The sequence below is a fragment of the Scyliorhinus canicula genome, chromosome 5 (assembly GCF_902713615.1).
Source record: "Scyliorhinus canicula chromosome 5, sScyCan1.1, whole genome shotgun sequence".
NCBI lineage: Eukaryota > Metazoa > Chordata > Chondrichthyes > Carcharhiniformes > Scyliorhinidae > Scyliorhinus > Scyliorhinus canicula.
Window position 1 is genome coordinate 97,033,769 of NC_052150.1, and position 25,399 is coordinate 97,059,167.

General features: G+C 47.3%; 1 protein-coding gene across 2 annotated transcripts in view; it reads right to left on the bottom strand.

Moving 5' to 3' along the window:
* The window catches only part of LOC119966149 (dynein heavy chain 11, axonemal-like), a 622,669-nt gene that overhangs the window by 442,344 nt on the left and 154,926 nt on the right, over positions 1–25,399 (bottom strand). For both annotated transcript variants that reach the window (XM_038797431.1, XM_038797432.1), the window contains 2 exons: positions 12,784–12,942; positions 4,906–5,028 (listed from right to left, as the gene is read on the bottom strand). In XM_038797431.1, the coding sequence (XP_038653359.1) occupies positions 4,906–5,028; positions 12,784–12,942 (282 nt within the window). The remainder of the gene's footprint in view (positions 1–4,905; positions 5,029–12,783; positions 12,943–25,399) is intronic.

The window sequence follows — 25,399 nt, forward strand, 5'->3', positions numbered from 1 at the left end:
GTGTCAACAACATAGAACATAGAACGATACAGCGCAGTACAGGCCCTTCGGCCCTCGATGTTGCACCGACATGGAAAAAAACTAAAGGCCATCTAACCAACACTATGCCCATATATGCTTATCCAATAAACTTTTAAATGCCCTCAATGTTGGCGAGTTCACTACTGTTGCAGGTAGGGCATTCCACAGCCTCACCACTCTTTGCGTAAAAAACCTACCTCTGACATCTGTCCTATATCTATTACCCCTCAATTTAAAGGCTATGTCCCCTCGTGCTAGCCACCTCCATCCGCGGGAGAAGGCTCTCACTGTCCACCCTATCTAACCCTCTGATCATTTTGTATGCCTCTATTAAGTCACCTCTTAACCTTCTTCTCTCTAACGAAAACAACCTCAAGTCCATCAGCCTTTCCTCATAAGATTTTCCCTCCATACCAGGCAACATCCTGGTAAATCTCCTCTGCACCCGTTCCAAAGCTTCCACGTCCTTCCTATAATGAGGCGACCAGAACTGTACGCAATACTCCAAATGCGGCCGTACCAGAGTTTTGTACAGCTGCAACATGACCTCATGGCTCTGGTACTCAATCCCTCTACCAATAAAGGCCAACACACCATAGGCCTTCTTCACAACCCTATCAACCTGGGTGGCAACTTTCAGGGATCTATGTACATGGACACCGAGATCCCTCTGCTCATCCACACTGCCAAGAATTTTACCATTAGCCAAATATTCCGCATTCTTGTTTTTCTTTCCAAAGTGAATCACCTCACACTTCTCTACATTAAACTCCATTTGCCACCTCTCAGCCCAGCTCTGCAGCTTATCTATGTCCCTCTGTAACCTGCAACATCCTTCCACACTGTCTACAACTCCACCGACTTTAGTGTAATCTGCAAATTTACTCACCCAACCTTCTGTGCCCTCCTCTAGGTCATTTATAAAAATGACAAACAGCAACGGCCCCAGAACAGATCCTTGGGGTACGCCACTCGTAACTGAATTCCATTCTGAACATTTGCCATCAACCACCACCCTCTGTCTTCTTTCAACTAGCCAATTTCTGATCCACATCTCTAAATCACCCTCAATCCCCAGCCTTCGTATTTTCTGCAATAGCCGACCGTGGGGAACCTTATCAAACGTTTTACTGAAATCCATATACACCACATCAACTGCTCTACCCTCGTCTACCTGTTCAGTCACCTTCTCAAAGAACTCGATAAGGTTTTGTGAGGCATGACCTACCCTTCACAAAACCATGCTGACTATCCCTAATCATATTATTCCTATCTAGATGATTATAAATCGTATCTCTTATAATCCTCTCCAAGACTTTACCCACAACAGACGTGAGGCTCACCGGCCTATAGTTACCGGGGTTATCTCTACTCCCCTTCTTGAACAAAGGGACCACATTTGCTACCCTCCAGTCCTCTGGCACTATTCCTGTAGCCAATGATGACATAAAAATCAATGCCAAAGGCTCAGCAATCTCTTCCCTGGCTTCCCAGAGAATCCTAGGATAAATCCCATCAGGCCCCGGGGACTTATCTATTTTCACCTTGTCCAGAATTGCCAACACTTCTTCCCTACGCACCTCAATGCCATCTATTCTAATAGCCTGGGTCTCAGCATTCTCCTCCACAATATTATCTTTTTCCTGAGTGAATACTGACGAAAAGTATTCATTTAGTATCTCGCTTATCTCCTCAGCCTCCACACACAACTTCCCACCACTGTCCTTGACTGGCCCTACTCTTACCCTAGTCATTCTTTTATTCCTGACATACCTATAGAAAGATTTTCGGTTTTCCTTGATCCTACCTGCCAAAGAATTCTCATGGCCCCTCCTTGCTCGTCTTAGCTCTCTCTTTAGACCTTTCCTCGCTTCCTTGTAACTATCAAGCGCCCCAACTGAAACTTCACGCCTCATCTTCACATAGGCCTCCTTCTTCCTCTTAACAAGAGATTCCACTTCTTTGGTAACCACGGTTCCCTCGCTCTACCCCTTCCTCCCTGCCTGACTGGTACGTACTTATCAAGAACACACAATAGCTGTTCCTTGAACAAGCTCCACATATCCAGTGTGCCCAACCCTTGCAGCCTACTTCTCCAACCTATACATCCTAAGTCATGTCTAATGGCATCATAATTGCCCTTCCCCCAGCTATAACTCTTGCCCTGCGGGGTATACTTATCCATTTCCATCACTAACATAAAGGTCACCGAATTGTGGTCACTGTTTCCAAAGTGCTCACCTACCTCCAGATCTAACACCTGGCCTGGTTCATTACCCAAAACCAAATCCAATGTGGCCTCGCCTCTTGTTGGCCTGTCAACATATTGTGTCAGGAAACCCTCCTGCACACATTGTACAAAGAACGACCCATCTAATGTACTCGAACTATATCTTTTCCAGTCAATATTTGGAAAGTTAAAGTCTCCCATAACAACTACCCTGTTACTTTCGCTCTTTTCCAGAATCATCTTCGCCATCCTTTCCTCTACATCCCTAGAACTATTAGGTGGCCTATAGAAAACTCCCAACAGGGTGACCTCTCCTTTCCTGTTTCTAACCTCAGCCCATACTACCTCGGAAGAAGAGTCTCCATCTAGCATCCTTTCCGCCACCGTAATACTGTCCTTGACTAGCAGCGCCACACCTCCCCCTCTTTTGCCCCTTTCTCTGAGCTTACTAAAACACCTAAACCCCGGAACCTGCAACAACCATTCCTGTCCCTGCTCTATCCATGTCTCCGAAATGGCCACAACATCGAATAACCCCGGTATCCAGAATCCCTCCCGCCTGCACCATCAGAGTTAGATCACCAAATTGTCTGTAAAATCTTTCTGGATTATGTAAACAGACATGCATGCCAGAAAATAATATTGAGCAAACATACAGGTCTGGCAACAACTGTGTAGAAAGAAACAGAGTTAACATTTCAGGTCAATGATCCTTTGGCAGACCAGGCATGCTAGGATATGTAACTGTTTTTAAACCAGGCAGGGTAAGGTCTACAATAGGAATGAGAGTGAAGGCAAAAATGGATAGTAATGGGGCAGGTGAAGGAAGAAAAGCAATTTTGAGAGGAGGCATAAAAGCAGAAACTACACCTGCACCAATGTCAAAAAAGGGAACAGTAAGAAATCTTACAACACGAGGTTAAAGATGGATAATCACAAGTTATCCCTCTCTCCTGTGATTTTTCCTTTTCTCCAGTCACTCCAGCTGGACCTGTAAAGACTTAATTACCTACAAAGATTTGCTTTCAAAGTATGGTCTTGCATCATTGAACTTGTCTATATGTGTTTCTGGAACCCACCTCTTCATTCACCTGAGGCAGGAGCTGCGCTCCGAAAGCTAGTTATTCGAAACAAACCTGTTGGACTTTAACCTGGTGTCGTAAGACTTCTTACTGTGCCAATCACAGTCCAATGTCGGCATCGCCACATCAAAAAAAGAGAAAGAAGAGGTTATGATCTAAAATTGTCGAACTTCATGGTAAGGCTGGAAGGCTATAAAATGCCCCGTTGATGGATGGGATGTGGTTCCTTGACTGGAACTGTTTAGGTGGCCAAGGCCAAAAAGGTCAGTATGTAATTGGGATGGTGAATTAAAAAGATATGTGACCAGAAGTTCAGGGTTACCCTTCAAGATTACAAAGGAATCACCCAATATGAGTTTAGTCAACACAGTGGAAAGGAGACCACATTGTGAGCAGTTAGTACAGTAGATTAAATTGAAATAAGTACATGTAAATCACTGTTTCCTCTGGAATGTGTTTTTGGGACTTTGGATGGTGAGAAAGAAAGAAGTCAAAGGGCAGATGTTGCATTTCTTGCTCTTCTGTGGGAAGGTGTTGTGAAATGGGGAGGAGCTTTTGGGAATAATTATGTTAAGACCTGTGCTACAGAGGGAAAAGTCTTTTCGGAAATGGCAGAGAATGATCAGCTGAATCTTATGACCAATATCCACTATCAACCCACTGACTCTCCTCTCCACTGGGGAGACCAAACATATATTGAGTTTTGTTCAATCAGATTGAGTTTTGATTGCTTGGTAGAACACCACCATTATTTTTGGAAATATGACCCTACCCTCAAGTTGCCTTTTATTTTAACTCTCCATTCCACTCCCACGTTTCTATCCTCGTCTTCCTACACCATTGAATGAAAACCAATGTAAGATGAAGTAATGGCACTTTATCCTTCGATTAGGTTTCTGGACTCAAAATTGAGTTCAATCATTTCAGATCATCATTTCTGCTGCTTTTTGGTGGCAGCTGTCAGTGGTGATTCTGCTTTCACATTTACACCTCCTCTAGACACACCTTTTGTTTCTTTACTTGTTCCTTTATCATCTCTTTTTGCCTTGTGCCATCATGCAAGGGCAGGGTGTATGGCTCTCAGCGGGTCCCCTCCTTCCCGATGCTAGGTTCCTCGATCAGGCGCTAAGTGCCATTGAACAAGGGACTCCCTATGGAAATCTGCAAATAAATAAGTCACAGCTTGCTTGTCAAGCTCCCCACGTGACTAGTCCCCTACCTACTATTTGGTTAATATCAGCAGCGGCAGGATGCAGTCCTCAAACCACCTTCCTGCCAACCGCTTAACTGAGGTAGAAGTAGTAAGACAGCAAGTGTCCACTTGCTTACCACCCACCTGATTAGCTGACACACTGTCACCAAACCTGCCACATGGGAGGGCACAAGATTCTGCCCTTTCTCTGCTTCACTTTCCACAGATGCTGAAAGACCTTGAGTATTTGCAGCATTTTTAGTTTTTATTTCAGATTTATAGCATTTATACCATTTTGCTCTTGAACAAATTCAGTTGAACTGAACTATGTTTTCTAAGCCAGAACCAAAAAAACTTGCAGAAATGGAAAAGTCAAAAACCTTCTCTATTCCCAACTCCTTCACAGCTTTGTCCACAATATTCCGGACTTCATCTTCCACTCTGTGTAACTTCAGAGCTAACAGATCAGCCAGGATTGTATTATCACTCATAACAAACGTAACCTGAAAAACAAGGTAAGAAACAAAATCAATCCTTTATTAAAAATACAAACACTACATATATAGTGAAAATTATCTGACATTTTTCTGCAGCTTTTGCATGAAAATATTATTGAGGCGCAAAGAAAATGAAACAAGTGCGCAGGTTTCGCTCTGGCATGCAATGGCTTCTCAATTTCTCATATTTATAAAGGCTAATGTCGCTGATCAGAGATAGTCAATGTAGATTTGTAAACGGCAAGTGATCTCAAACAAAATTAATTGATCTTTTTGAAGAGGTAACAAATGTGTAGATGTGTTCATGTCTATGGATGTTATTTACATGGACCTTAGTACGGTTTCACATTTGGGGCAGCAGGGTAGCATGGTGGTTAGCATAAATGCTTCACAGCTCCAGGGTCCCAGGTTCGATTCCCGACTGGGTCACTGTCTGTGTGGAGTCTGCACGTCCTCCCACTGTGTGCGTGGGTTTCCTCCGGGTGCTCCGGTTTCCTCCCACAGTCCAAAGATGTGCGGGTTAGGTGGATTGGCCATGCTAAATTGCCCGTAGTGTCCTAATAAAAGTAAGGTTAAAGGGGGGGTTGTTGGGTTACGGGTATAGTGTGGGTTTGAGTAGGGTGATCATGGCTCGGCACAACATTGAGGGCCGAAGGGCCTGTTCTGTGCTGTACTGTTCTATGTTCTATGTTCTATGAATGGTTACAGAAATGGGAGCTCATGGAATTGGGAGGCTACCTGTTGGCTTGGATAGGAAAGTGGTTAGGACGTAAAGAGTTAGACAGTGGGAAGAATGGGTAAATACTCAAATTGATAGAATGTGACTATTTAATTATATTTATAAATCATTTTGATGAAGGAATACAGACCTATGTCGCAAAATTTTCTGATGGCACCAATTAAGTAGCACAGTTAATAGTGTTGCTGGCAGCAGAGATCATAGAATCAAAAATGTTTACAGCACTGAAGGAGGCTATTTGGCCCATCGTGTCCATGCTGGTCACCAAAGATTTGACTACATTAATCCCATTTTCCAGCACGATGCCCATGGCCTTGGAGATTATGGCAGCGCAAGTGAACATCTAAATACTTCGAACCATAGAATTGCTACAGTGCTGAATGAGGCCATTTGGTCCATTAATACTGCACCAATCCTCTGAAAGAGCACCCTACGTAGGCCCACTCCTCATCCTATCCCCATACCCCACCTATCCTGCACATCTTTGGAGTGTGCCTACGAGATTTTCTGACTCAACCATTCTTTTAGACATACTCTCACTACCCTCATTTCTCCTCACTTCTCTTACTTTAAATCTATGCCTCTGGTTGTTGACCACTCTACTAATGGAAAAGGTACCTTCTGATCCACCCTATTTATGTCTCTCATAATCTTATACACTTCTGTCAGGTCCCTTCTCAACCTCCGCTGGTCCAAAGAAAACAGCCCCAGCCTATCCAATTGTTCCTCATAGGTCAGACCCTCCAGCCCAGGCAGCATCCTATAAATCTCCTCTGTACTCTCTCCAGTGCAATCACATCCTTCCTATAATGTAATGACCAAAACTGTACACAGTACTCCAGTTGCGGCATAACCAGTATTTTATACAGTTCCAGCATGACATCCACCAGTCCCAGGTTCGATGCTTGGGTCACTGTCTGTGTGGAGTCTGCATGTTCTCCCTGTGTCTGCGTTGGTTTCCTCCGGGTGCTCCGGTTTCCTCCCACAAGTTCCGAAAGAAGTGCTGTTAGACAATTTGGACATTCTGAATTCTCCCTCTGTGTACCCTAACAGGTGCTGGAATGTGGCGATTAGGGGCTTTTCACAGTAACTTCATTGCAGTGTTAATGTAAGCCTACTTGTGACAATAAAGATTATTATTATTATCCCTGCTCTGGTATTCTATGCCTCGGCTAATAAAAGCAAGTATCCCTTATGCTTTCTTAACTACATTCTCTTCCTGCCCTGCCACCTCCAGGTGTCTGTGGAAATGCACTCCAAGGTCTCTCTGACCTTCAGCTCTTTCCAGGGTCCTACCATCCATAATGTAATCCTTTGCCTTGTTAGCCCTCCCCAAATGCATTACTTCACATTTTTCCAGGTTGTATTCGATTTGCCACTGATCTACCAACATGACCAGTCCATTGATCTCATCCTACAGTCAATGGTTATCCTCCTCACTATTTACCACCCTACCAATTTTTGTTTCACCCACAAACTTATTATACCCCCTACATTTAATTCCAAATCATTAATGACACAAATAGCAAGAACCCCAGCACCGAGCCTTGCGGAACCCCACTAGAAAAAGACTTCCAATCAGAGAAACATACTTGTACCATCACCCTCTGCTTTCTGCCTCTCAGCCAATTTTGGATCCAATGTGCCTCTTTGCCTTAGATCCCATGAGATCCTACTTTCTTGACCAGTCTGCAATGGGAGCCCTTTTCAAAAGCCTTGCTACAGTCCATATAGACCACATCAAAGGCATTAACTTCATCAACACTCCTGGTTACCACCTCAAAAAATTTGATTGAACTTGTCAAACACGACCTTCCCTTAATAAATCTATGTAGACTATTGCCAATTAATCTGTATCTGTCCAAGTGTAAATATATTCTGTCCCTCAAATTCTTTCTAATAACTTCCCCATCACTGAGGTTGCACTGACTGTCCTATAATTTCCTGGTCCATCCGCGCCTCCCTTTTTTAATAATGGGACAATGTTAGCAGTCCTCTGGCACTTCACCTGTGGCCAGAGAGCATTTGAAAATTACTCCCCCCTTGCCTCCCCTCAACAGCCTGGGATACATCACATCCGGACCTGCGGATTTATCTACTTACTAAACCTGCTTGTACCTCCTCGCTCTCCATTCTAATTTTCTCTAATATTTCAGTTCTTCACCCTGATGACTATACCTGCGCTGTCCTTTTCCATTGTGAAGACTGATGCAGAGTATTTATTGAGAACAGTACCCACGAATTCCGGGTCCAAACATAGATTACCCATATGGTCCACAACTGGCCCTATTCTTTCCCTAGATAGATTGATAGACTAATGATTGGGTAAAACTGTGGCAGATGGAATTTAATGTGGGGAATTGTGAGGTCATTCATTTTGGGACAAAGATAATGGATCAGGTGTTTTCTAGGTCCAAGTACAGGAATCAATAAAAATTAGTAGACACATAAAAAATATGTTGCGGAACCAACAAGGGAACAGGCCATCTTGGATTGGGTAGCAGTTGGTAATCTAGTTGTGAGAGAACCCTTGCGGATGAGTGACCATAATATGGTAGAATTCTTTATCAAGGTAGATAGTACGGTAGTTGATTCTGAGACCAGTGAATCCTGAATCTCAATGATGATATGAGACATGAGTTGACTATGTTGGCCTGGAAACATTACTGAAAGGAACAACAGTGGCAGGCAATAGAAGGCATTCAAGGAGCGAATAGGTGAACTCCAAAAGTTGTTGATTCCTATTTGTCGCAAGACTAGAAAGTGAACTGTGGCCAAACCATGACTTACAAGGAAATTAGAGATAGCATTAGAGTCAAAGAAGAAGCATACAAATTAGCAAGAAAAAGCAAAAGACCTGAGAACTGGGAACAATTTAAATTTCAGCAACGGTGAACCAAGAGATTGATTAAGAAGGGGGAAATACAATATGAAAGTAAGCTATCAGGGAACATAAAAACTAACTGTAAAAGTTTCTAAAGGTATGGAAAGAGAAAAAGTTTGACAAAGACGAATATAGGCCCCTTTCAGTCAGAAACTGGGGAATTCATAACGTGAAACAAAGAAATGGCTGAGGAATCTCCATTCATAAAGGAAGAGAAAATGTACCGGAGGTTCTGAGAAACAAAAGCTTTAGTGAGGAACTGAAGGAAATTAGAATTCATAGAGTAATGATTTTGGGGAAATTAATGGAATTGAGTACTTAAGGAAGTGGTCCTAGAAATAGTAGATCCATTGGTGGTCATTTTCCAAAATTCTTTGGACTCTGGAATGGTTCCTAGAGATTAGAGGGTAGCTAATATAACCCCGCTATTCAAAACGGAAGGGAGAGAGCAAACAGGGAATCATAGGCCAGGTGAGCCCAACGTCATTAGTAGGGAAGTTGCTGGAGTGCATTATCAAGGATTTCATAGCACAGCATTTGGAAAGCAGTGGTGTGATCAGACAAAGTCAGCATGGATTAAGAAAGAGAAATCATGTTTGACAAATTTCTTTGAAGATGTAATTAGTACAATTGACCAGGGAGAACGAGTGGATGTTCATAGAATCATAGAATTTACAGTGCAGAAGGAGGCCATTTGGCCCATCGAGTCTGCACCTGCCCTTAAAAAGAGCACCCTCCTCCACCCTATCCCCATAACCCAGTAACCCCATCTAGCTCTTTTGGACACAAAGCAATTTATCATGGCCAATCCACCTAACCTGCATATCTTTGGACTGTGGGAGGAAACCGAAGCACCTGGAGGAAACCCACAAAGACACGGGGAGAATGTGCAGACTCTGCACAGACAGTGACCCAAGCCGGGAATCGAACCTGGGCCCAGGAGCTGTGAAGCAACTGTGCTAACCACTGGGTTGCCCATTGTTTATTTACACTCTCAGAAGGCTTTCGACAAGGTCCCACATAGCAGATTACTATGTAAAGTTAAAGAGCAAAGGTTTGCGGGTAGTGTCTTGAGATGGATAGAAAGTGTTTTTTTTAACGCATTTTATTACAAACCGGAAGCAGCAGTCACTCCAGCAGGGTGTATCCCGGCAATCTAGGGAACCCCTTTCAAACCTTTTGTGCAAAGTCCCTAACCTGTAGATACCTGAACTCACTACCCCTCGGCAGCTCTACTCTCTCCCTGATCTTCTCCAGACTGGCGAACCCTTCCTCCAAATACAAATCCGTCACCTTGACCAGCCCCACTTCCCTCCACCTCCTGTATACACCATCCATCCCCCCCCCGGTTCAAACCAATGATTCTCGCACAGCGGCGTTAGCACCGACCTCCCTTCCACCATAAAATGCTTCCTCAGCTGATTCCATATCTTCACTGTGGACTGCACCATTGGGCTCCCTGAATACCTACTCGGAGCCATTGGCAATGCTGTCACTACAGCCCTCAAACTAGACCTCTTAAAAGATTCCTCCTCCATCCTAACCCACTCTACCCCTTCTCCTTCCCACCACCGCCGTACCTTGTCCACATTGGATAGAAAGTTGATTCCTGGGATGGCTGTAATATAAGGAGACACTAAATTGGTTCAGATTATATTCACTGGCGTTTAGAAGAGTGAGAAAGTATCTCACAGAACCTTGTAAAATTCTAACAGGATTAGACAGGGTAGATTCAGAAAGAATGTTCCTGATGGTGGGGGAGTCCAGAACTAGGGGTCATAGTTTGAGGATAAGGTGTAAACTTTTCAGGACTGAGGTGAGGAGAAATTTCTTCACCCGGATAGTGGTGCATCTGTGGAATTCACTACCACAGAAAGTAGTTGAGGCCAAAACATTGTGTGGTTTCAAGAAAGAATTGGTATAGCTCTTGGGGTATATGGAGAAGGCAGGCTCAGTGTATTGAATTTAATGATCAAGCTATGATCGTAATGAATGGCATAGCAGGCTCGATGGGTCGAATTGCCTACTCCTGCTTCTATTTTCTATGTATGCTTCTATGTAAAAAATAATTCAAAAGTCTAATAAAATGGTGTCTTTACCTCAATGGTGTTGGAATACAAAAGGTGATATTTTGTTATAGTTATATAAATTATCATAGAATTTACAGTGCAGAAGGAGGCCATTCGGCCCATCGAGTCTGCACCGGCTCTTGGAAAGAGCATCCTACCCAAGGTCAACACCTCCACCCTATCCCCATAACCCAGTAACCCCACCCAACACTAAGGGCAATTTTGGACACTAAGGGCAATTTAGCATGGCCAATCCACCTAACGTGCACATCTTTGGACTGTGGGAGGAAACCGGAGCACCCGGAGGAAACCCACGCACACACGGGGAGGATGTGCAGACTCCGCACAGACAGTGACCCAAGCCGGAATCGAACCTGGGACCCTGGAGCTGTGAAGCCATTGTGCTATCCACAATGCTACCGTGCTGCCCTGGTTACAGCTCTGGTTACACTCCCTTCTGGACACCACAGGCAGGACTTTCTGTTTTGAGTCTAAAATAATTTCCCAGTCCTCACCAGTTCCAAGGGGAAACTAGTCCCAGGATGCCAATTTCCTGCATGTTGGTCCTCATTGGCTGGAGGGTGGGTTTGGTGGCCAATTAGCAGCGGAGGGTGTGGAAAGGTGCAAATCTGAAGGTGTAGGCCCAATCTAAAGGGATGGTAGCTACCATTATTGTGGCAGGGAGAAGTGACGAGCAGGAAAGGCAGAAAACTGATACCCATGGCATGGCAGCCCCAAGGTTCAAGCTCTTTCGGTTGTGCTAGAACTGGTAAAAGAAGTGGCAGAAGGCCATCCAGGCCAGTAAAATCAGCCAGGCTTCGTTGGGCTTGGGAAAAAGGGTCGGCAAATGGAGTAAAGAAGATCCAGATTCTTAAGGCAGGTGTATTTACAGCACTGCATGTGGGTCAGGAGCAAGCAGCAGGTTTCCTCCTGGCCTTGCAAGCATACCTCTTCATTATCTTTATCACTGACCCACCACACTCATGCTGACTGCCCTGCCGCCATGATCTGTTATACAGGTTGGCTTTCGGGCAGGAAACCAGAACACAAAAAAATTCTGCTGAAGTTCACAGCTGGACATGCAAGAAACTCTTGCTTCGGGTTTTCCTGTTCGAAAATCCGACCACTCTTTCTCAGCCTCAAGTAGATATCAGGAACTATATTATGAGATATTTAATCATTAGACTGACCTTAAACAAAATTCTAAGTATCTTTTCGATTTAGTCCTTTGTACATTGGATCTGGCTTTATATCAAGAATATCGGGCGGGATTCTCCCAAGCTAAGGGCCGAAGCCGGAGTAAAAACGGGAGTGTTTTACTCTGGCGTCGGCGCCCATGCCGGGACCCCATTCTACGGCCCACAGGGGGCTAGGTCGGCGCTGGAACGGCCTCCGCCGCCCCAGCTGCCGATCCCGGCCTGAACCCGGCACTGCGGGGTTCGCGCATGCGCAGTTGAGCCGGCGCCAACTTGCGCATGCGCTGTTGGGCAGGCGGCAACTAGTGCATGTGCAGTGGCCTTCTTCCCCACAGCAGCCCCGACGCCAAATGGCACAGGGCTACAGGAGCCAGCATGGAGGATAGGAGGCCGAGGGGCAGAGAGGCTGGCCTGCCGATCGGTGGACCCCGATCGTGAGCCAGGTCACTACGGAGGCCCCCCACCCTGGGGTCGGACACCCCCCTCCCCCCCCCCACAGGCCGCACCCGGACCCTTCAACGCCGAGGTTCCGCCAGCTCAGAGGATGTTAGAACGGCGCCGGCGGGACTCGGCATTTTGTTGACAGCCGCTCAGCCCATCCGGGCCGGAGAATCGGCGCGCCGGCCCGGTCCCGGAAGTCGGCGTATACCCCGACTGGCGCCGTGCCGACCACGCCGGCGGCGATTCTCCGCATTGCAGAGAATTCCGTCCCGGCATCGGGGCGGCGTGACGCGATTTGCGCAGCGCAGCACTGATTCTCCGACCCAGCGGGGGTCAGAGAATTCCGCCCATGATATAAAGTAAAACAAGCTTTTTTCCAGGCTAAATTAGTACAGAATCTTGAATTATTGCAGTAATTTATTTCAAACTGACCCCAGTGGAATTCATCAGCTGGTACCAGTGCCTGTCCCTGATGGCTGGGTTTTGTAATTCTGTCACTGCTCGCAGAGATGTCAGCAGGTTCTTTACAGTGGATTCCAGGCTGGTATATACGTCCCAAGCACGCACTTCTTTGTCTAACATTCTGATCTCCTACACAAGGTGTAAAGCAACATGAAATGTGATTTTTTACGAAAAACAATACACCTCAGGTTATTTTATCACGCACATGAGTGACGAGAAAAATGAAAAGCTTCTGTATTGCAAAACAATGTAAAAGAATATATAGCACATAGGAAACAAACACATTCATGCAACACTAAAAATCGATCGTTATGCAAGATGCCGAATGCGGGAGAAATTGATTTGTGCCTAAAGGTATTGAGTTAAATTCGCTGAGCCTGTGCATGTCAGCACTCGGGGTACAATCCTATTGTGCCAATTATTTGACCTGAGCTCCCTTTGACCTTAATTGTCAATTGAGAGTATATAACTAATGAATTTACACCCTGGTGCCGATGCATTTTCTGTTTTCTGCCAAGCCCGTATATAATGCCACTATGTTGCGCTATAGTCGGATTGATTTTGCCAGTTTATGTCTGCGATGAGAAACCTCAGTCAGGCCAAGGGGTTTTTTGTCAAATCTGGGTACTAGGCCCATTAAGCCAAAGCACAGAACACTACAAGTAGTGATAAATTCTGGGCTGAGTTACAGGTGAGCAAACCTTTGTCAAGCAAGTCCAAAACAGGCTCACCACCAAATTTATTACAGCACATGTTTTGTACTGCTATCTTCAGCATAGCCACATAAAATGAGATGGTGGCTGATGCTTTTTCATGTGTTTTCAAGATGGTTCCTTAAAAAAAGCAGAATTGAAAACTTTTACACCCCAAAAATCTAGACAGATGGGAGTCCAGCAGAATGGCCACATACTCACCCAGGACCCATATATGCTTTAGGCTTCCCCTGAAAAAGATAATTGTGCTGACGAGGACAGGCCCTATCGTGGTAGATTTCACAAACTAAGGGGTGCAGCATGGTAGTCTGTGCGATCCCATTACATTTTTCGGCTGAGCCTTCCACAAAACCATTGACTGTGGACATAGGGGGCTGCTTGTGATATGGTCAAAGTCCCATGTGTGTGCAAAGTTGTGAAATTCAGCGGAAACAAATTGGCGAGTGTTGTCTGTCATGAGTCTCTGTGAGATGCCATATTTGGCAAAGTGTTTCTGGAATTTGATCATGACTGTTTTACTCGTCATGTTTGGCAAGTAGTCGAGTTCAAACCATCCAGAATACGAATCAACTAAAACTAAGTGTCGATTACCATTCTACTCAGTCAGTTGCTATGAACGACCATGGGAGGTCTGGGATCTCATATAGATGCTGCAGTTCATTTGCTTGCTGCGGCTTGAGTGCATTGCACGGTGCACATCTGGAGATTTCTCTTTCCATGTTGACGTTCATGGACCTGTACCTGCTTGCTTCCAACTCAGGGTGCCCTTGGAGTAGTTGTTGTGTGTAGTACCTCTGGAGTACTGCAGGGCTTACGAATTTCTGGCCACACAGTATCAATCCGTTCTGAACAGTCAGCCCAACTCTGATGGCGAAGAATATGCAGAGCTCATGAGGATTCTAATGGGCCCCTCATGATGATGTTATGCAATTGTCTACATGTGACGTCCATGTGATGTCCGCCTGTGAGGCCTGTTTTAGTTCCTGAATTCACAGCAGATGCCATCTCCCTGGCCCTACACTCATCTCTGGGGCATCCCGACAACAAAACAAGGACTCCTACATCAGACTCCTATTTATTGACTACAGCTCCGCCTTCAACACCATAATGCCAGCCAAGCTCATATCAAAGCTCCAAAACCTAGGACTTGGCTCCTCACTCTGCAACTGGATCCTCGACTTTCAGACCCACAGACCACAATCAGTAAGAATAAACAACAACACCTCCTCCATGATAGCCCTCAATAACAGGCCCCGCAAGGCTGCGTACTTAGCCCACTACTATACTCCCTATAAACACACGACTGCGTGGCAAAATTTGGTTCCATCTCCATCTACAAGTTTGCTGACAACACGACCATAGTGGGTCGGATCTTGATAAACGACGAGTCAGAATACAGGAGGGAGATAGAGAACCTAGCGGAGTGGTGTAATGACAACAATCTATCCCTCAATGCCAGCAAAACTAAAGAGCTGGTCATTGACTTCAGGAAGCAAAGTACTGTACACACCCCTGTCAGCATCAACGGGGCCGAGGTGGAGATGGTTAGCAGTTTCAAATTCCTAGGGGGTGCACATCTCCAAAAATCTGTCCTGGTCCACTCACGTCGATGCTACAACCAAGAAAGTACAACAGTGCCTATACGTCCGCAGGAAACTAAGGAAATTTGGCATGTCCACACTGACTCTTACCAACTTTGACAGATGCACCATAGAAAGCATCCTATCTGACTGCATCACAGCCTGGAATGGCAACTGCTCGGCCCAAGACTCTAAGAAGCTGCAGTCATGAACACCTCTCAGTCCATCACACAAACCTGCCTCCCATCCATTGACTCTATCTACACCTCCCGCTGCCTGGGGAAAGCAGGTAGCATAATCAAAGACCATTCCCACCCGGCTTACTCATTCTTCCAACTTCTTCCTTCGGGCAGGAGATACAAAAGTTTGAGAACACGCATGACAGACTCAAAAACAGCTTCTTCCCCGCTGTTACCAGACTCCTAAACAACCCTCTTATGGACTGATCTGATTAATACCACACTCCTGCATGCTTCACCCGATGCCGGTGCCTATGTATTTACATTGTGTACCTTGTGTTGCCCTATTATGTATTTTGTTTTATTTTCATGTACTAAGTCAGGGGTGGGCAAACTACGGCCCGCGGGCCGCATGCGGCCCGCCAAAGGTATTTCTGCGGCCCACCAAGTCATTAAAAAAATAAAATAAAAAAATTTTTTTTTAAATAATTTTTTTTTTTTTTTTAATTTTTTTTTTAAAGGTTAATGGGTGGGGGGGCTGTTGGGTTACTTACTGGTATAGGGTGGATACGTTGACTTGAGTAGGGTGATCATTGCTTGGCACAACATCGAGGGCCGAAGGGCCTGTTCTGTGCTGTACTGTTCTATGTTCTATATGAGGCGCCCAGAATCATAACCGGGTGACGTAATTATTTTACTTAATATACTATGCGGCCCTTTGTGAATTGTGAATTTCTGAATGCGGCCCTTGCACGGAAAAGTTTGCCCACCCCTGTACTAAGTGATCTGTTTGAGCTGCTTGCAGAAAAATGCATTTCATGGTACCGTACACGTGACAATAAACAAACAAATCCGATCTAAATGAGAGGACAGCACCTCTATTGTCATGATATGTGTCTTCCTCACAATCTGCCTGATATGTGGTGGGTAAGAAAGCTCTGGAGGTGGGCAGCATGGTGGCACAGCGGGTTAGCACTACTGCCTCAAGGAGCTGAGGATCCGGTTTCAATCCCAGCCCCGGATCACTATCCGTGTGGATTTTTCACATTCTGCCTGTGTCTGCATGGGTATCACCCCCACAACACAAAGATGTGCAGGGTAGGTGGATTGGCCACAATAAATTGCCTCTTAGCCCAAAACCAAATTGTAAACAAATGCCTACAAACATGTGCCTCGGCCATATTGGGGAATGTAAAATATGTATGCCGGTTAAAGGGGGCGGCCACAGTTGTTATTATGAAGATGCTTACCTGTAAATATACATGTCAATGTTTGCTTGTCTTTTTTTCCTAATAGTTTGTAATTTGTTGGATATAAAATATGAAAACTCAATAAAAAACATTTCCAAAAAAAAAAAATTCTAAACTCTGGAGAGGGCGTCAGCAAAGTATAGCTCCATTTCAAGTTTGCAGATGATGCTGAGATTATAGCATTGCAACTTTAGCATCATGCGTTGCAGCTGTCCAAACACAGTGTGAAGAGACTTCTTGAAGATAATTATGAGTGGCTGATGATCTGTTTCAACAGTTGCAGGACAACCATATATGAAGTCCTAAAATTTCTGACAGACAAAGACTAAAGCAAGCCTTTCCTTTTTGATCTGTGCATAACGAGTCTGTGTCAATAAGAGCCCTGTTTTGTGCTGCCATTCTGGATGCAGACTGCGAAGTCCGTGCTGGGAGGAGTTTGCTCATTTGAGTACAGGTGATCAAATGTCAAAGTATTGTAGCAACAGTGGGTCTATGAGTGTCTGTTTGAGTCTATTGAAAGCTCTTGCCAGCACCTTTGACATCCTGGTGGAGAAGTTGGCAAAGAGGTCCAGTGACCTCAATATAACATGGGATGACCTCAGAAAGATAATTTGTCACACTAAGAAACACTGTAAAGCATGCTGGTCCACGAGAATGACCTTTGTCGTATAGCCATCGTCATGTCTGGATCAGGTTTTATACTACAGTCTGCAGTAAATAGCGCACATAAGGAAATTGGTTGACCCTGAATCAGCTTTAATTTTATTGTCCTGATTTTGTCAAGGACGAGATGAAGACGCCCAGCCATTCCTGCATTGTACAACCCCAAACAAGGATGTCATCAACATCTTGCACAGTTGACCTGCAAACAGTTATTGCACCCTGGAAGACCTCACTGCCAGTGGAGATCCCACAGGGTATACGAAGAAGACAACATATGCCTATCGAAGACATGATTGTGATTAGTTTCAAGGATTTCTCATTTCATGTGATCCAACAGAACCTGCATTTGGCATGTCGGCAATCATCTGTTCCACTGTCTTCATACGATAATATGGTCTGAGTGGTGCTTTGTTCAAGTGCACTGGGTCAATACATATCCTGATCATGCCATCCTTTTATACTGCTGAAACCCATTCCATGGCCTCATCTACAGGAGTTATGACACCTGGTGCCGTCATTCAATGTAACTTTTCTTATTGGTTTATGGGATGTGGGTGTTGTTGGCTGGGCCAGCATTTATTGCACATCCCCGAGGGCATTTAAGAGTCAACCATATTTCCGTGGGTCTGGAGTCACGTGTAGGCCAGACCACGTAAGGATCACCTATGTCCTTCCCTAAGGGATATTAGTGAAGCAGATGGGTTTTTACAACAATCAACAGACGTTTCATGGTCATCATTAGACTGTTAATTCCAGATTTTTATTTAATTCAAATTCCACCATCTGCCCTGGTGAGAGTCAAACCCAGATCACGGCCTATCTGTGGATTACTAGTCCAGTGACAATACCGCTACTCCACTGCCTCCTCATCAATTATTTTCTGCTTCATGGCTACTGGTACTCTTCTCAGATGGTCGTTTACCAATGATGTCACAGTTGAAAAGGTATGTTGTCATTTCTGGGGTTTGGAGATGTAGAGCATGCACTTCTGGACCAAGTTGAATGAGCTCCAATGCAATCCTGTCAATGTGCCATCAATCGCGGTGTATAATTACCTTGTTACGGGAACTGCTAGTTAAACATTGATTATCCTATAAATGCAGGCAGCTGGAACACTTTGGGGTGAGAGCTTATGTGTGTTAGTCGCTGAATGAAAGTTCTCACACTAATCCAGGCATGAACCTAAAAGACCAGACTGGATTGATTCTTGCGCTGTCACCCCTGGTTGTGAATAACAATGCTGTCCCGAGGGCCTGATAAAGGCTTTCAATTCCTGTCAACTACATGGAACTTTAAACTTCCGTGTGTGGAGCGAAGGGTTATCACATCTTCACCGTGGGTTGTCTGTCTGCCATAGCCAGAAAGTGCATCTGGGTACTGAGACTTCTGCTGCATATGGGTCCACTTCCCATAAGCTTTTGCTGCAGCGTACATTATCCTTCGCTCCAGTATCGGTTTTAACTTTAAATCTGGTGTTGCTGTTAATGGTGTTAAGGGTGATAGAAATCTCACTCTTTTCTGTGATGTTTCCAACACCGTTGCAATAGCATTGTTGTTGGCTCTGTAGCTTCACTGCTTTGGTTGAAGTTGTTCATCTTACTGGTGCTCTAACCGTAAGGATCAAGCTGCTGCCATGTTGCTGATGGCTGTTGTGGTTTGGATCTGCAGCATTTTGTAAAATGGTTCCATTTCCCACATTTATTGCATTTTTGCTATATGCAAAACAAGCTGTTTTTGTTCAGAGGGTGCTGGCAGCTGCAGTTGAAGCAAGGCACCATCTGTACTACAAATACTTTGGTTTCCTCCAAAAAATCTTTGCTTCATTGCTCAGGTTGTTCATTTAACATACTGATATTGATGGCTGCTTGTAACATTAAGTCCTTTTTTATCACAGAGGCTGCTGGTGGACAAAATTGATATGTATTCCACAAACTAAGTGATATTTGATTAGGTCTTCAGCGAGTTCTGTAAGGCATTTTTTTGCCACTAGTTTTAGGATGTGTATGATTGTATTGACTTGTCGGTTTTCTGCTTCATAGATTTGAACGCATGACTATCTCAAAGTTTTTCAATAATTTTACAAAATACTCCAAAAAGGAAAATAATACAAAGAAAAAAGGGCAACATGCCAACCAAACCGAATAGCTTAACCCACTAAACACTAAACAGGTTAACAAATTAACATCCAACTCAAAACAAATTGGGCAAGCGCCCTTTGCAAAGAGGAAAATAAATCAGCACCCCCCCCCCCGCCACGCTCCCGAGGCCTCCACATATGGGGGCTTCACGACCCTCCACAATAGCAAGAGCCTTCTCCGGGCTACCAAGGAGGCAAAGGCCAGAACTCCGGCCTCTTTCGACTCCTGCACTCCCGGATCTTCCGATACCCCAAATATCGCTATCCCCCAGCTCAGTTTTACCCAAGTGCCCAAGATCTTGGACATAACCTTTGCAAAGCCCTTCCAAAACTCCGTAAGTGCCGGGCATGCCCAGAACATATGGGTGTGGTTAGCTGGGCTCCCCGAACACCTCCACCCCTAAAAACTTACTCATCCTCGGCCCTGTTATATGCGCATTGTGTGCCACTTTAAACTGGATCAGGCTGAGGCTGGCGCAAGATGAGGAGGAATTGACCCTGCCCAGGACGTCAGCCCATAGGCCCTCATCCAGCTCCTCTTCCCACTTGCCCTTCAGCTCCTCCACCAAGGCTTCCTCCACCTCCTGCAGCACCTGGTATATTTCCGAGATCTTACCCCCTCCGACCCACACGCCCGAGATCACCCTGTCCTGTATCCTTCGGGCAGGCAGCAACAGGAATTCCCCTACTTGCTTCCTGACCAACAGCCGAACCTGCATGTACCTGAATGCATTTCCTGGGGGTAACCCAAATTTCTCCTCCAGTACCCTCAGACTGGCAAAAGGCCCGTCAATGAATAAATCCCCCATCCTTCTAATTCCCGCCCGATGCCAGCTTCGGAACCCACCATCTATCCTGCCCGGAGCAAACCTATGGTTGTTTCGTAATGGGGACCAGACTGAGCCCCCGTCTCCCCCCATTCCACCTCCATTGCCCCCAAATCCTCAGCGTCGCCGCCACCACCGGGTTCGTGGTATACCGCGTCGGCTGAAGCGGCAACGGTGCCATCATCAGTGCCCCCAGGCTAGTACCTACACAACTACCCTCTCCCTCCATCATCCACTTCCGAATCATCGACATGTTCGCTGCCCAGTAGTAGCTGCACAGATTCAACAGTGCCATCCCACCCAACCCCCCTCCCCACCCCGACTGCGCTCCAAGAACAGTCTCTTAACCCTTGGGGTCTTATTGACCCACACAAATCCTATAATACTCCTCCTTAGGGATGAGGATGAGCAGGCACTGAAACACAAACAAGAACCTAGGGAGGACTGTCATCTTGACAGACTGCACCCTGCCCGCTAGGGAGAGTGATAGCATGTCCCACCTACTAGAGTCCTCCTCCATCTGGTCCACCAACCACGCCAGACCCCCCCAACTCTTGGCCACCTGGATACCCAAATACCGAAAACTCCTCTCCACCATCTTGAGCGGCAGCTCCTCCAACCTCTTTTCCTGGCCCTTCACATGCACCACAAAGAGCTCGCTCTTCCCAACATTAAGCTTGTATCCCGTGAAGTCTCCAAACTCCCTAAGGGTCTGCATAACCTCCCCCATCCCCTCCACCGGATCTGCGATGTACAGAAGCAGGTCATCCGCATATAGTGAGACACGGTACTTCTCCCCCCCACCCAACCCCCCGGACCAAACCCCTCCAGCTTCTGGACTCCCTCAGCGCCATGGCCAGTGGCTCAATTGCCAAGGCAAACAGCAGGGGGGACAGGGGGCACCACTGCCTCATTCCACGGTACAGTCTAAAGTACTCTGACCTCAACCGGTTCGTCGATACACTCGCCACCGGGGCCTGGTTTAACAATTTAACCCACCCTATGAACCCCTCCCCAATCCCAAACCTGCCCAGCACCTCCCACAGGTACTCCCACCCCACCCGGTCAAAGGCCTTCTCCGCCTCCATTGCCGTCACCACCTCTGCCTCTCCCCCCTCCGAGGGCATCATGATCACATTCAGGAGCCTCCGCACATTTGCATTCAGCTGCCTGACCTTCACAAATCCTGTCTGACCCTCATGTATCACTCCCGGAACATAATCCTCAATCCTAGTTGCCAGGACCTTCGCCAAAACTTGGCATCCACATTGAGGAGTGAAATCGGCCTATACGAGCCACACTGCAGCAAGTCTTTGTCCCGCTTGAAAATAAGCGGGATCAGAGCCCGCAACACCGTCGGGGGAAGAGTTCCTTTTTCCCTCGCCTCGTTAAAAGTTCTCAACAGCAACGGAACCAACAGTTCCGAGAACTTCCAATAGAATTCAATCGGGAACCCATCCGGCCCCAAGGCCTTGCCCGCCTGCATACTCCCCAACCCCTTAACCAGCTCCTCCATCCCGATCGTGGCCCCCAAACCCTCTACCTGCTCCTCCTCCACCCTCAGAAACCTCAATTGGTCCAGGAACTACCGCATCCCCCCCCCCCCCCCCCCCCCCCCCGGGGCTCTGATTTTTCCAAGTTCCCATTGAAGTCCCTAAAGACCTCATTTATTTTGGCTGGACTCCGCACCGTATTCCCTCCCATGTCCCTGATTCCCCCAATTTCTCTAGCCGCCTCCTGCCTTCGCAGCTGATACACCAGCATCTGACTCGCCTTCTCCCCATATTCATACACTGCTCCTTGTACCTTCCTCCGCTGGGCCTCAGCTTTCCCCGTCGTCAACAAGCCAAACTCCGTTTGGAGGCTCCGGCGCTCCTTCAGCAGCCCCTCCTCAGGGGATTCCGCATATCTCCCATCAACCCTAAGTATCTCTCCTACCAATCTATCCCTCTCCCTCCTCTTTTCTCTGTGAGCCCCGATGGAGATTAGCTCCCCTCTAACCACCGCCTTCAGCGCCTCCCAGACCACATTCACCGAGACCTCCCCATTGTCATTGGCCTCCATATACCTTTGTATGCACCCCCGGATCCGCCCACAGACCTCCTCATCCACCAACAATCCCACGTCCATGCGCCACAGCGGGTGCTGGCCCCTCTCTTCCCCTAACTCCAGCTCCACCCAGTGCGGAACGTGATCCGAAATTGCAATGGCCAAATACTCCGTCCCCTCCACTCTCGGGATCAGTGCCCTGCTCACCACGAAAAAGTCTATCCGTGAATAGGCCTTGTGCACGTGGGAAAAGGAGAACTCTCTCGCCCTTGGCCTAGCAAACCTCCACGGATCCACTCCCCCATCTGATCCATAAACCCAGTCAGCCGTTCTCCTACCCGACCTAGACCTAGACCGATCTATTGCCGGGTCCAGTACCGTGTTGAAATCTCCCCCCATAATCAGGTTTCCCACCTCCAAATCCGGGATCCGACTTAGCATCCGCTTCATGAACCCTGCATCGTCCCAATTTGGGGCATATACATTCACCAGCACCACCCGGGCCCCCTGCAGCCTACCACTCACCATCACATAACTGCCCCCTTTATCCGCCACAATACCCACCACCTCAAAAGTCACCCACTTGCTCACCAAAATTGTTACCCCGCTGTTCTTCGCGTCCAGCCCGGAGTGAAAGACCTGCCCTACCCATCCCTTCCTCAGCTTGGTCTGACCCGCAACTTTCAAATGCTTCTCCTGTAACATGGCTGCCTTCAGCCCCTTTAAGTGCGCAAATACCCGGGGCCTCTTGACCGGTCCATTTAGGCCTCTCACATTCCACGTGATCAGCCGGATCGGGGAACTCTCCCCCCTCCCCTCCTTCTCCTAGCCATCTCCTTTTTTAGGCCAGCCATGTGCACACGCCTCCCGCACTTTCCAGCCCGCCAGGCGGAGGCTCCCCGCCCTGACTCTCGCTCTTATCTCCAGCTCCCCCTCGGTCAGTACAGCAGTAACCCAGTACCCCCACCCTAACCCCCCCTCCCCCGGCCAAGCAATTGCTTAACTCCCTTGCTCCCCCCATTGCACTCCTGTAAATCAGCTGACTCCTGCTGACCCCGGCCGCTCCCACCTCTGCCACCGATCCCCGTTGGATTCCCCCCCAAAGCCCAAGTCCCCCCCTCCACTCCCCCTACAAACCAATGTGGACTCTAATCCAGTACCACCCTCCGTGTCAGACCCCGCCCCCTCCCTTCCCATGGTAAAAGAAAACCCGCGCTCCCTGCCTGGGCCGACCCCGCCCTCTATGGCACAGCTCCATTCTCCTGCAACCTCGCCCCAATCCCCAGAGGCTCAGGGTCCCCGGCCCACTCTCCCCCCACCGAACGCAGGGAATAACCCCTCCCAAACCAGCACACATACAGAAAGAAAACACAAATATCGTCCCCTCCCACTCCCCAACATCCCCCAAAGCATGCTACAGACCACTAATTTGAGTCCAGCTTCTCATTTTTGATAAAGGTCAACACCTCGTCCGGCGTATCAAAATAGTGGTGTCGGTTCTGATATGTGACCCACAGTCCCGCGGGCTGCAACAGCCCAAACTTCACCCCCTTTCCGTGGAGAACTGCCTTGGCCCGATTGAATCCTGCCCTCTTCTTGGCCAGCTCTGCGCTCCAGTCCTGGTAAATGCACATTTCAGCATTCTCCCACCTGTTGCTCTGCTCCTTCTTCGCCCATCTCAAGACGCACTCCCTGTCGGTGAAACGGTGAAACCTCACCACCACAGCTCTCGGCGGCTCATTCGCCCTCGGTTTCCTCGCCAGGACTCTGTGCACCCCATCCAGCTCCAAGGGCCTCGGGAAGGCTCCCGCGCCCATCAGCATACTCAGCATCATAGCTACATACGCCCCAGCATCCGACCCATCCCCACCCTCAGGGAGACCCCAGAATCCGCAAATTCTTCCTCCTCAACCTGTTCTCCAGATCCTCGAATTTCTCCTGCCATTTTTATGTGGCACCTTGTGCGCCTCCACTTTCACCGCCAGGCCCAGGATCTCGTCCTCGTTATCAGAAACCTTCTGCTGCTCCTCTTTAATCGCTGTCCCCTGCATCCTCTGGGTCTCTACCATCGACGCCTTCATAGGGGCCAACATCTCCGCCTGCAAAGCAGCTTCTCAGAAACTCTTGCTGCTCCTGCGACCACTACTGAGCCCACGCTGCCTGATCTCCGCCCGCCGCCATCTTGCTTTTTCACGCCCGTTCTCCTCTCTTCTCTAATGCCCCTTTTTTGACCGCGCCGCTCCTGGTCCACTCCATACAGTGCTGGGGGAACCTCACTGCCGTCTTCCCACACCGTCGACCAAGTGCCGTTGAGGCTCCTTAAAAGGGCCCAAAGGTCCGTTCACAGCGGGAGCTGCCGAACGTGTGACCTACCCAGGCATAGCCGCAACCGGAAGTGAAAGATTAAGTGAAAGATTGGGACAAATGCTCTCTAATATTTTCAGGATTATTTATCTTCTTTTTCCTCCTCTGTCTGGAAGACAAACTACTCTAATTTTTTGACGGCTTTGGGGCTCGTGAGGTTCAACAGGATGAATGCCTGCACTTTTTCAACTAGTCAGACAATGCAGTACTGCAGTAAAGACACCACTCCTTTTGGAACTTCTCAAAACTATTTGCATCAAAGACGAATGGATCAATGCGGCAAAGTCCTTGTGCCATACTGCCAACTTCTGACACCATGTGGAATTTTGGGAGTTCCTCAAATCACTGACACCACAGACTTGAAACAAACATATTTTATTACCAAGCTCAACAGCTGCACACAGTACTTGTGCTCTGTCCGAGATCCCAGGGATGACTCCCACCACGTGACCTCATCTCCTTGTGCACTATAGGAATTCAATGGATCACGATCTCACTTGATCACTAGGTCTACAGGCTAGGGGTGGACTTACTGAGGTACAGCCTCTGCTCTGCTCAAGTGTGTCCAACAATACTTCCTTGGAATGATTTCCTCATCTCCATATGCAGAAACATTGTAAATAAATTCAAGGCAGTTTCCTTTCGGCAGTCCATGCAAATCATAAACACGGGCAGCACGGTAGCACAAGTGGAAAGCACTGTGGCTTCACAGCGCCAGGGTCCCAGGTTCAATTCCCCGCTGGGTCACTGTCTGTGCAGAGTCTGCACATTCTCCCCGTGTCTGCGTGGGTTTCCTCCGGGTGCTCCGGTTTCCTCCCACAGTC